The sequence below is a fragment of the Lepus europaeus genome, chromosome 19 (genome assembly GCF_033115175.1).
Source record: "Lepus europaeus isolate LE1 chromosome 19, mLepTim1.pri, whole genome shotgun sequence".
NCBI classification, from domain to species: domain Eukaryota; kingdom Metazoa; phylum Chordata; class Mammalia; order Lagomorpha; family Leporidae; genus Lepus; species Lepus europaeus.
In genome coordinates this window covers 15,771,612-15,783,810 of record NC_084845.1, presented here as the reverse complement: position 1 = coordinate 15,783,810, position 12,199 = coordinate 15,771,612, and the positions used below count along the sequence as shown (strand labels likewise).

At 60.8% G+C, this 12,199-nt stretch overlaps 1 protein-coding gene across 1 annotated transcript; it reads left to right on the top strand.

The window, feature by feature from the left end:
* Positions 1-1,712: 1,712 nt before the first annotated feature.
* Positions 1,713-11,900, top strand: SCN1B (sodium voltage-gated channel beta subunit 1). The gene is made up of 6 exons (XM_062176390.1): positions 1,713-1,818; positions 3,260-3,426; positions 4,077-4,317; positions 10,760-10,901; positions 11,140-11,211; positions 11,305-11,900. The coding sequence occupies exons 1-5, from the start codon at positions 1,779-1,781 to the stop codon at positions 11,204-11,206; spliced, it is 657 nt and encodes a 218-aa protein (XP_062032374.1). The 5' UTR covers positions 1,713-1,778; the 3' UTR covers positions 11,207-11,211; positions 11,305-11,900.
* Positions 11,901-12,199: the final 299 nt, after the last annotated feature.

Genomic DNA, 12,199 nt, shown 5'->3' with positions numbered 1-12,199 from the left:
CCAGGGGTATTCTGGGATTCTACCCCGCCCAGAACTGGGAACTGAGGCCTAAGAACCACCAGAAGCGGAGTCCCCCTCCCACCCTGGCTCTGGCCGCCCAGAACCCACACTCTGTTCTGTCCTTTTGCCAGAACCTCGCCGGCCACCCCCATGGCTGAAGTAGGTTTGCAGCTCCACCTTGGCCATTGCACGACCCTAGGCAAAGGCGTGACTCTTTTCCAGCCCCAGTTTCTTTATAAAATGGGGGTTCAGGAGATCTGAAGGGCTTAGTAAGTGCTGGCCAATACTGAGCAGCTCCAGTGTTAGGCATAGTTCAAGGTGCCGGAGACAGGTGCACAGGACAGCGCCCTCCCCCCGGGGGACCTCGCATCCCAGGTTGGAGGCCAGGCAGTGACCACATAAACTATCAAAGAAGGGGCACTCACTCTGTCCAAAAAAAAAAAAAGTAGGATTTGGGATGTTTTCACTATAAAGAAATGTTAAATGCTTGAAAAGATAAATATATCTACCCTAGTTGGATATCACACAATGTGTATACATGGATTGAAACATCACATAGTACCCATAAATATGTACCCTTTAAAAATGTATTTTCCATCCTTCAAAAACAAATCTTATCGTGAAGTGGTGACAACTGTGGAAAGAAAAAGAAAAACTAAAGCAGAGTAAAAGAGGTCAGTGAGGAGGGGAAAGCAGTTTGCCCTGAATGGACAGGAGGCGCTGGGGAAGGAAGGTGACATTGAAGCAGGAGTCCCAGCGGTGAGCCCCTCGGTCCTCGGGGGTGAGCAGGGTCGGGCCAAGGGTGAGCAGGGTCAGGGTCGGGCCGAGGTGGGAATGCACCTGTGGGAACAGCCCAGGGGTCTGGATAGCCAGAGTGGAGTTAGGAGAGAGGATGGGCGATGACGTCAGGGGCATGGGGGGGTCATCCGGAAGGCCCCTCTTGAAACTTGGCACTTCCAACCCCCCAAAACAGCTTTTCCGGCTTGGATTTCGGGGTGCCCCTCCTGCTGGGGCCTGGGGCATCACCTACCACCCTAGCCCCCCCCCGCCCCGCCCCGCCTCGCCCCTGCCCGCCTGGGTCCCTGCCCGGTGACCTGCGGCCGCAGATATCAGGGATCCGAGGGGATGCTCACTTGAGGATGCCGGCCCCGTCCCCCTAGAACTCTGACCTCCATTTAAAGTCTGGAGCCCGGCGCCCCAAACCGTCCTTCCAAGTGTTCTTGTGACTCCCGCGGTGGCCCGTCTCAGACTCCGAAGCTTCGGGGGAGTCTCCAAAGTCCGGAGGGGTCGGGGGCTCCCAGAAGCCGCGGCGCCTGCGCCACCCGGAGAGGCCGCTGCGGCAAAGGCTGGGCGGCCGCGCCCTCCCCCCGCGGTGATTCATCCCGCCCCCTCCCTCTCCTCCCCCTCCCCGGGCCGCCGCCGCCGCCGTCGCCGCTGCAGTGCGCAGGAGACCGCGGTCCGCGCCCGGGCGCGCCCGAGCCAGAGCCGGGCCGGGGTCGGTGCACCTGGCGGATGCGCCCGGCCGCGCGCGCCAGCGCAGCAGCCCGAGCAGCGGCCGCCGCCGGCGCGGCGGGGATGCCCGGACGCCGGGCCCCGGGGCTGGGCCCCCGGCGGTAACCGGAGCGGGGGGGGCCGCGCCCCCCCTCCCCCCGCCCGCCGGTCCCAGAGCCGCAGCTGCTGCGCCCGCGCGCGCCCTGGGACATTCGACCCGCCGCGGGGCCCGCCGCCTCTCGCCCCGCTATTCCTACCGGCGGCCGGGAGCCGGGCGCGGCGCAGCCATGGGGACGCTGCTGGCTTTCGTGGTCGGCGCCGCGCTGGGTGAGTGCGCCGCGGGGCATCCGGCCCGGGCGCTGACAGCGGCGGCGGCGGCGGCATTCGCGCTCGGGACTCTGGGCAGCCGCGCCACGGGCGCCCCCCGGCCCATCGCCGGCCCCGTCAAGTCCTCTCCCGAAGTTGCGTGCGCGGGGAACGCGGGCCGGGGAGGCGGTGGAGGTGCGGGGGGGCCGGGGCGCGCGGGGGGCCTGGCTGGCACCGGCGTCGCGGGCTGCGGGCGCCCAGCCGGGGGCGAGGTAACAGCGGAGTCAGCTGCTCCCGGAGCCCCGCAGGCTGCAATGTGACACCCACAGCCGCGGGAGGGGGAGCTGGGACGGGAGAGGCAGGGACGGGGAGAGATGGGGACACCCGGGCCAGAGGCACCGAAGGGACTGGGGTGCTCCTGAGTGGCCCGCGGAGAGGCTGGGGACGGAAAGTGGAGGACAGTCCCCCAGAGAGGGATATGAGGGAGACAAAGTGAGCGCTGAGAACCTTGGACACAGAGAAACTTGGGAGAAGCAGGAGGGGACAGCCATGGAAACCCAGGTGGGTGGAGGAGAATCTGGGGTGGAGTTTGGAAAAGGGAGCGGCATGGAGAAAAAGTCCTAGCACCCTGGGGAGACCCCAAGGAGGACGAAAGGTGGGGGAGACTGAGGCACAGGCACTTGGGGAGATGGAAAGAGGCAGCCAGGCGGTAGCCAGAAGCCCTGGTGGTTAAGAAAGAGATTGGGAGACCAGGGAAGGACCTGGAGGAGCTCCTGGGGGTCTGGAGTGGGTAGGGACGGTAGCAGGTGAGGAAATGAAAAGGGGCCCTAAAGAGATGGGAATGCAGTAGGGATGCAAAGGTCCTGGGGCAGGGAACAGCCTTGTGAGCTTTGAGAAGCCGAGGGGAGGGGAGGGAGCCTGGGCAGGAGGGGCAGAGGCAGAAGCTGAGCAGGGGTGGACCACCCAGGGGCTACTGGAACTGGGGACCAGGAGCGTGGATCTGCCCTGACGCCAGCGCCCATCCCCTACCCCGGCCTTCCCCCTTCCTAGCTCATCTCTGGGTGCCAGCTGAGCAGTTTACAGGGCAGGAGGATTCTGCTACAGCCACAAAGCCGGGCCGGCCACCTGGTCACTTTGGTGCCTTGACCAGGTGACCTCCGGGGGAAGGGTCCCGGGCAGCAAAGGCTCCCACGGACTGACACCGACAGTCCTACCGCTGGGGCCTCACCCGGCCCAGGGGTCTGCCCAGCACCTGCTCAGCAGGCGACCACTTCTGTCCCCTGACCAAGTGAGGGGAGTGGAGACCCAGAGCAGATGAGTGACCGGACGGGACCAGGCATCCACTTCCGTGCCTTCATGATCGTTAGGGGAGCAGATGGTTTCTGGGGGGGTGGAGGGGAGGGGCTGGCAGTGCCTAGGGTGACGGGTGTCCCGGCTTGACCCGAGCCCGCTGTCACTGCAGTGTCCTCGGCCTGGGGGGGCTGCGTGGAGGTGGACTCGGAGACCGAGGCCGTGTACGGGATGACCTTCAAAATTCTGTGCATCTCCTGCAAGCGCCGCAGCGAGACCACGGCCGAGACCTTCACGGAGTGGACCTTCCGCCAGAAGGGCACCGAGGAGTTCGTCAAGGTGTGTGGGTGCCCAGGGTGCGCACGGGGGCCCGCCGTGCTGGGGCCACACCTCCGGGTGCAGTTGTTCGCCGTGAAGGACCTGCTGTGGCTGATGGCCTGGCTTCCAATGCCGGCCCCCCTGAGGAGCAGCTGGTGACTTGGGACAAGTCGCTGAGCCCCTCTGAGTCTCGGCGTCCTCCTCTGGGAAGACGGAGGTCCCCGGCCTGTGCGCCTGGGTGAGCCTATGCACCTGCTGCACAGCTGGTGTCCTGGTGCCACTGGAACATCAATCAGACAGTTGAACTTTTCTTTGATCCCTTTATGCGCTGTGTGTGTTGTGAACTACGCGCAGAACAGGGGCACCTCGAGGTTCTAGAACATGCTCACGGGCTGGGGTTCTGTGGGAGCTGGAAGCAGGCTGTCCCCTGCCCCTGCCCCGGGAGTGGAAGAATCGCAGAGAGTGAGGGCCAGGAAGGCTGAGGGACGTGTGCGTGAGTGTGTGTGGCTCAGGGCTGGAGGCAAAGTCAAGGTCTCGGGTGCCCTCTCTGCCAGAGATGCCGTGCGTGTCCGTGTGTGTCAGGGCAGGGGATGGAATTGGGGCCAGGTGGGTGTGGGGAGGTGGGGGAGACAGGCCCAGGCAATGACCCCGCCCCCCCGGGTGCCCCCCAGATCCTGCGCTATGAGAACGAGGTGCTGCAGCTGGAGGAAGACGAGCGCTTCGAGGGCCGCGTGGTGTGGAACGGCAGCCGGGGCACCAAGGACCTGCAGGACCTGTCCATCTTCATCACCAATGTCACCTACAACCACTCGGGCGACTACCAGTGCCACGTCTACCGCCTGCTCTTCTTCGATAACTACGAGCACAACACCAGCGTCGTCAAGAAGATCCACCTCGAGGTGGTGGACAAGGGTAAGCCCGCCCCGCGCCCTGCGGCCAGATGGAGGGACAGATGGCGGGGAGGGCCAGCCAACCGCCCACGGCGGCAGGGGGAGCCAGCGCCGCGCCCCCGGCACGCCAGCTCCGGCCTCCGTTTCCGCTTCCCTTCAGCCCAGGGCGAGGTCAGCGTACCCCACAGACTTCCTGGGAGAGAGACAGGGACCTGCGCCGCCGTGTGGCCCCTGGCAGGTGCCTTCCTGTCTCCAGGCAGAACCATGGGGCTGTCCAGTAGGGGGCAGGGCTGGCAGCGGATCTACTGCTCAAGGTGGGGTTTAAGCCGCTTGAGCCTCCCAAGCTGTGGGGCTGGAGCCCAAAGCTGGACGTTGGCTGCTGGCCGGCCCGGCTTCCGGCGGGGCCTGGTCCGCGGAAGTGGCGCCGTGGCCCAGGATTCGGAGCAGCCTTGGCCTCCTTCTGCCCTGGTGCTGCGTGCTCCTCGCCTTCACTCCCACCCCCAGGGGATCTGGCTCTTGCTGGCGTGCTGACTCAGCGGATCCTCACGCAGGTGGCTGACGCAGCAGACGCGGGTAGGCCCAGGAGGCATTTCCAACAGGCTCTCAGGTGAGGCTGGCGCCGCAGGCGTGGGGCCACAGAGAGCGGCCAGGTCCAGACCGTTTCTGAATGTCTCAGCGTTTTGGCTTCCGCTGCCTCGGGGCCTTTGGCTCTGTCTTCTGATCAACTTAAAGTGAAATTTTCCAGGGCCTTGGCACCCATTGGCTTGGAGGGTTTGGGAGCTGCCTCAGGCTTTGGGCCAGCAAAGAGCTGTGCGTGTACATCCCATGGGGCCCACAGCACGCACACCTACATATACATGTGCGCACACACACGTGTACATGCATGTATAGCTGCATATACATACATGTGCGTACTTGTATACACGGGTGTGCACACCCTCATCATCATCGTCATCACACATCGCCCTTCCTTTGAATGAGTCAGGCGCTGGCCTCAGTGTCTCACCTGAATCCCCCCTCGGACCCACACCCTCTCTCTGGGGTAGGGGCCTCACTGTCCCCATTTTGCAGGTGGGGGACCGAGAAGACGTGAGGTCACGTGGCCACCGGGACCTGGAGTTGACCCCAGCCCCGCCTGGGCGTCTGCCGTTTTTGTCCTTGGCATGATTCCCCGTACTCTGTTGTCAGCCAGCGCCTGTGGGATTCTTTTCAGAATTAGCATTTTGATGTCTGGTATCAGAGCAGAAGCAAGTGGGAGGCCACGGGAGCCACTCCGTGGTGGCTGGAGCCGCCACCCCCCCACCCCGGGCGTGGGGCTGCCTCGGAGGGAGCCGTGTCCAGCCCTGTGGGGGAGCAGAAGAGGCAGGTGGCCTGGGGCACTGGTCACAGCTGGCTGCTCTCCAGGCTGGGGGGGGGGGGCCTGCTGGGGTGCCATACTCACCTGCGGGCAGAGGCGGGGCTCGGAGGAGACTGACTGCGGACTCTGACCGGTGTTTAGCAGCACGCGAGTTCTCCGTGTGCTCGCAGGGCGCTAGCTCCCTGTCCTCGTGATTTTCGCCCACTGTATCATGGGAGGAACTTTATGTTAACACGATGCACGGTAGAGTAGCGTTTACACTTGACTCTGCACCACACCGGGTCCACATTGCCAGACACCTGCCCGCGTCTTCATCAGCATCCTTCATTCTGGAGGGGTTTGTGGTTATTAGCTTAATTAATGTATGTGAAAGGCAGAATGAGACAGAGAGGCAGAGAGAGAGAGAGGGAAATCTTCCATCCACTGGTTCACTCCCCCAAATGGCTGCATTGGCTGGGGCTGGGCCAGACTGAAGCCAGGGACCCAAGAACTCCATCCAGGTCTCCCAAGTGGGTGGCAGGGGCCCAAGCACTTGGGCCATCTTCTGCTGCTATCCCAGGCACAGTAGCAGGAGGCTGGATCAGAAATGGAGCAGGCGAGACTCCAACCGGCGCTCCGATATGGGATGCCGGTGCTGCAGGTGGCAGCTTAACCTGCTCAGCACAACACTAGCCATGTACTGGAGGATTTTTAACATTCCCCACCCCACAATCGTGTTTTCATCACGGCCAATGATGCTGCGCTACAGTCCTTTAAAACCCCCTGAGCCAGGGCCAGCGCTGTGGCGTAACAGGTAAAGCCATCTCCTCCTGCAGTGCCAGCATCCCTTATGGGTTCTGGTTCGAGACCCGGTTGCTCCCCTTCCGATCCAGCTCTCTCTCTGCTCTGACCTGGGAAAGCAGTGGAAGATGGCCCGAGTCCTTGGGCCCCTGCAGCCACACCGGAGACCCAGAGGAAGCTCCTGGCTCCTGGCTTCAGATTGGCACAGCTCTGGCCATTGCGGCCATTTGGGGAGTGGATGGAGGACCTTTTCTTCTCTCTCTATGTAACTCTGACTTTCAAATAAATAAATAAAAAATTTTTTTTGACAGGCAGAGTGGATAGTGAGAGAGAGAGACAGAGAGAAAGGTCTTCCTTTTTGCCGTTGGTTCACCCTCCAATGGCCGCTGCGGCCGGCGCATCATGCTGATCCGAAGCCAGGAGCCAGGTGCTTCTCCTGGTCTCCCATGCGGGTGCAGGGCCCAAGGACTTGGGCCATCCTCCACTGCACTCCCGGGCCACAGCAGAGAGCTGGCCTGGAAGAGGGGCAACCAGGACAGAATCCAGTGCCCCGACTGGGACTAGAACCTGGTGTGCCACCGCCGCAAGGTGGAGGATTAGCCTGTTAAGCCACGGTGCCGGCCAATAAATAAATCTTAAAAACAACAACAACAAAATCCATGGGCCGTATTGCAGATCTGTGTACTATTTCTCGTGATGGTATAATACAACTTCATCACTACCCATGAGACTGAAGAAGAAAGTGGTTTCAGAAAGTTCGTGGAAAACTAGAATTAAAAAATAAGTTCATTTTGGTGCAAAAAAATTGTAAAATGCATGCATGCATCATTTTTTTCATAATCTGTATTTTCCATGAGGTTTTAAATACCCCTGGTGTATTCCATTTGACTCATCCTGCTAGGATTTTTTTTTTAAGATTTTATTTATTTATTTGAGAGGTAGAGCTACAGACAGTGAGAGGGAGAGACAGAGAGAGAGAGAGAGAGAGGTCTTCCATCCGCTGGTTCACTCCCCAGATGGCTGCAATGGCTGGAGCTGGGCTGATCTGAAGTCAGGAGCCTCTTCTGGGTCTCCCATATGGGTGCAGAGGCCCAAGGACAATCCAGCAGAGAACTGGATCTGAAGAGGAGCAGCTGGGACTCAAACCGACATCCATAAGGGACACTGGCGCCACAGGTGGATTAACCTACTGTGCCACAGTGCCCTCCTCTTGCTAGGAGATTTTTGCATTGCTTACAACATGATCGGATCACTAACATTGCCTGCCTCACCATTTACTGTTATTATCAATCTGCCATCTTCAGTGTTACCCATCAACCTATACTCTGGTAATGACTTTTTTTTTTTTTTTAAGATTTATTTATTGGGGCCGGTGCTGTGGTATAACAGGTTAAACTGTCGCCTGCAGTGCCGGCATCCCATATAGGCACCGGTTCGAATCCTGGCTGCTCCACTTACCATCCAGCTCCCTGCTGATGACCTAGGAAAGCAGTAGAAGATGGCCTAAGTGCCTGGGCCCCTGTTACCCTTGTGGGAGACCCAGAAGAAGCTCCTGACTCCTGGCTTCAGCCTGGCCCAGCCCTGGCTGTTGGAGCCATTTGGGGAGTGAACCAGTGGATGGAAGACCTCTCTCTCTGCTTCAGCCTCTCTGTAACTAACTCTGCCTTTCAAATAAATAAATAAATCTTTCTTTAAAAGAGGCAGAGTTACAGAAAGAGAGGGAGAGAAAGGTCTTCCAAACTCTGGTTCACTTCCCAAATGGCCACAATCGTTGGGGCTGGGCCAGGCAGAAGCCAGGAGTCAGAACTCCATCTGGGTCTCTCATGTGGGTGCAGGGGTCCAGGGACTTGGGCCATCTTCTACTGCTTTCCCAGGTGCCTTAGCGGGGAGCTGGATGGCAAGCATTGTAGGGCGAACAGCACTTCCCTGGGAGTAGTGTGGACGATGACAAGAGGCAGCGGGGGGTCCGCCTGCCAGAAGCTGGGGCACGCAGATGGGGACAAGAGGGACAGTGATAGCACACAGTGCGCATGGCAACCGTCCAGAGCACCGCGTAGTTGAGGCTGGAGAGCAACGTCCTGCAGAGGCGATACTGGGGCAGAGGGCAAGGGAGACTCTTGGGAGGTCGGTGGCAGACAGTGCCCTGTCCCTGCCCCGTGAGCAGCTGCCCTCTGCCTCTGCCCCCATCTGGCTGCCTCCTGGGTGTCCCTGTGGTCTGCTCCACTGCTCCCAACTTCACCAAGTCTCTCTCTCTCTGACTGCGGAAGGTTTGCAGAGCGCATCAGAGCCCGGACCCTGAATCCCGGCTCTGAGTCCACTCTGAGCTGTGCATCGTTAGCCCAGCTCCTGCCCCTCTCTGGCCTCAGAGTCCTTCTCTGGAAAATAAGCTGCTGACCCGTGCTCATCACGTCCCTAATTTACCTGGGCTTGTGAGGAGTTCCAAGGGGGGCAGGAGTGAGAATTCCAATGCCTGGGCTTCGTCCAACAAGCCTCCAACTCAGCATGGTTGCTGAGGTCCGTGGAGGTGGGGAGTGGGGATGAGCCCTGCATTTGGGGCTTTTTCCAGGAGTCAGGGAGATGCTCAGATACAGAGCTCAGCGCAGAGGCTGCCGGGAGCAAGCACTTGCTGTGGGAGACCAGTGACCAATGAGCGCATGGTTGAATGAGCTGTGGAGCCCTGGACCACTCCCCTTGCAGGATGTGGACTCATAGGGCGCATCTGGCTTGTACCCTCTCTCCCTCTGGCCCAGAGAGTGTCCGTGCTATCTGTACGGGGTGCCCAGCACACAAGAGAGGGAGGACCATACATAGGGCGGGGATAGGAGCCTGGCCATCCTAGGGCGGGGAGAGGGGGGACCTGGGATGCAGGGGGGGAGGACACCTGTGAGAGCCAGCCACGGCCATCGCATCAGCCTCCAACGCTGGCCCCCTGGCTGTACGTGCTCCTTGTACAGTTTAAATTTAGGTTCCGTGAGAGGAAAGTGGCGATAGCAAGGGCCCGCGCTGCGGAACCGGTGTGCTCAGCCATGCGGGATGTGGACTCATTGGCTCCTCCCGGCAGCCCAGTGAGAGGCTCTGGGTAGTCACAGAGAGGGCGTCGGGGCTCAGAGAAGTGGAGTCACACAGCCTGCAAGAAGCAGAGCCAGGATTCAAACCCAGGCAGCTCAACAATGAGGCTGCACTGCCCAGCGTGCGGTATTACTAATGTAAACGTGCAGCGAGTGTTTTTACGGGCAGGCACTGTTCTAAGGGTGTTTGAAGCTAATTGCGTTCTCACAGCGCTCCCGTGCAGGAAGGTTTTATGATGATCAACGGTTTACAGTCGGGGAGACGGAGGGCCAGAGTCACAAAGCTGGCATATGGCAGAGCCAGGATTTGAACCTGCGCCTTCTGGCTGCGAAGCTTCAGCTTTTAGGCCCTGTGCCTGACAGCCGCCGGGATGACACACACGTGTGCCGTCCAGTTACAGTGGGGCCCAACACACTGGCAGAGAGGGTGCCGCTGCCACCTGAGACACGGGCAGCCCATGGCGGCTCCAGTCCTGGCTGCTCCACATCCCATCCAGCTCCCTTCTAATGCGCCTGGGAAGGCAGTGGAGGATGGCCCAAGTGCTTGGGCCCCTACCACCCACATGGGAGACCTGGCTAGAGTTCCTGGCTCCTGACTTTGACTGTTGCAGCCATCTGGGGAGTGAACCAGCAGATGGAATATTCTCATTCTCTCTCTCTCTCTCTCGATTTATTTATTTTATTTGAATATCAGAGTTACAGTGAGAGAAGGACAGATAGAGAAAGAGAGAGAGAGAGATCTTCCATCCACTGTTTCACTCCCTAAATGTCTGTAACAACCAGGGATGAGCCAGGCTGAAGCCAGGAGTCAGGAGCTTCTTCTGGGTCTCTCATGTGGATGCAGGGGCCCAAGGACCTGGGCCATCTTCCACTGCTTTCCCAGGCCATCAGCAGGGAGCTGGATGGGAAGTGGAGCAACCAGGACTCGAACCGGTGCCCATATGGGATGCTGGCATGCAGACGGCAGCTTTACCTGCTATGCCACAGCACCAGCCCAAGCCTCTCTCTCTTGTTGTTGCTCTGCTTTTCCAATAAAGAAGCTTACCAGGGGAATCAGGTGGAAGGTGTGCGCCCAGGCCCACCCGAGGTCAGCTGTGAGCAACCACAGTGACCATGATGGCTTGTGGACCAGACCCGGGGCGGGGCAGGGGGCAGGCCACTTCCCCCAGCTCACACAGCAAGCTCGAGGCACGCTGGGGCCGTCCGGCTTCCAGAACCTGGGCCTTGGCCCCCGCCCTGACCCTGCCTGGCCCCTGCAGCCAACAGAGACATGGCGTCCATCGTGTCGGAGATCATGATGTACGTGCTCATCGTGGTGTTGACCATCTGGCTCGTGGCGGAGATGGTTTACTGCTACAAGAAGATTGCGGCCGCCACGGAGGCAGCCGCGCAGGAGAACGCGTGAGTGGGGGCCCTTCCCGGGGCGGCCGCATGAGCTCCGTGGCCCAGTGTGGGATCGGGTGCTGTCAGGTCGTAGCCCTTCCTCCCTCAACCTTGGGGGTCCGGGCCCTCGGGCCGTCCAACCCAGAACCCCCTCCTGGGGGTCTCTGAGTCTCCTGGGGGTCGGGCGGCAGTGGGGGTAGATTATGGGGTCGTCATTCACCTGGCTCCCTCTCCCACCCCACCCCCCGTCCCCCAGCTCGGAATACTTGGCCATCACCTCAGAAAGCAAAGAGAATTGCACGGGCGTGCAGGTGGCCGAATAGCCCAGGTAAGGTGGGTGGGTGGTTGGCCAGGGGCAGGGGTCTGGGGCGCGTGAGCCTGCTAAGTCCCTAATTTCCACTGGCCTCTGCCTCCCCTGCAGGCCCCGGGGCTCCACCTACAGGAAGAGCCAGCCCTAACGCCAGCGTCCAGGCTCCGCCTACCCCCAGCGGGGGGCCGGCCACTCTCAGAGTCCTGCCCACGGAGCCGCCAGGGTGGGAGGGGGCACGGGGCTTGGCTGGCACCACTTAGCCAGCCTTTTCCCTCCAGCCCCATGGCCCACCCGCTGCCATGCATGATGGGTAAAGCAATACTGCCGCTGCCCCCACCCCTGCTTCTGCTGCCTGTTTGGGGAGGGGGCGGTGAGGCGGGGGCAGCGGCTCCGCACCCCTCCTTGCTGATTTGCACACACTGGCCGCTTCAGACACGCACTTCTGGGGCCAGCCGCTCCCTGCTAGGTCCCTGTCCGCGGGGAGGGGTCGTGATGGGCTGGGACAGTTTGAGGCAGGGGGTCCCGGGACCCACCCCGACCCCCAGCGTCTCATTTTCCCTCCCGCTTCCTCCGGCTGGACCTGGGGTCCCCTCCCTGTGATGCACTCTCGCCCTCTCTCACCAGCCTTGGATTGTGGCCACTTAGAAAGGGGCCCGTTCAGCCTCGTCTCTCTTTACAGGAGTAGTTTTGTTCATTAATAAAGATTCTTGGACTTGAGCCAGAGTCTCTCTTGTGATCTCCAGGTCCCTACCCCCAAATCCCAGGGCCCTGGTGTCCCCTGGGGTCCCACCCTCCAGACATTCAAGGAAGCCAGTTAGTGGTTGACGAATGTCCGGGCTTACGGGCAGGTGGTCATCAGCTCAGCAGGACCCCCAAATAAGGTGGGAGGTGGGCGGGAGGCAGGGAGATGAGGAGTGGGGACAGAGAGAGATGAATGGAGATGGAGAGAGATAGGGGGCAGCCGGAGAGGCTGGGGTCTGTGTTGGGAGGTGCTGGGGCGAGGGCG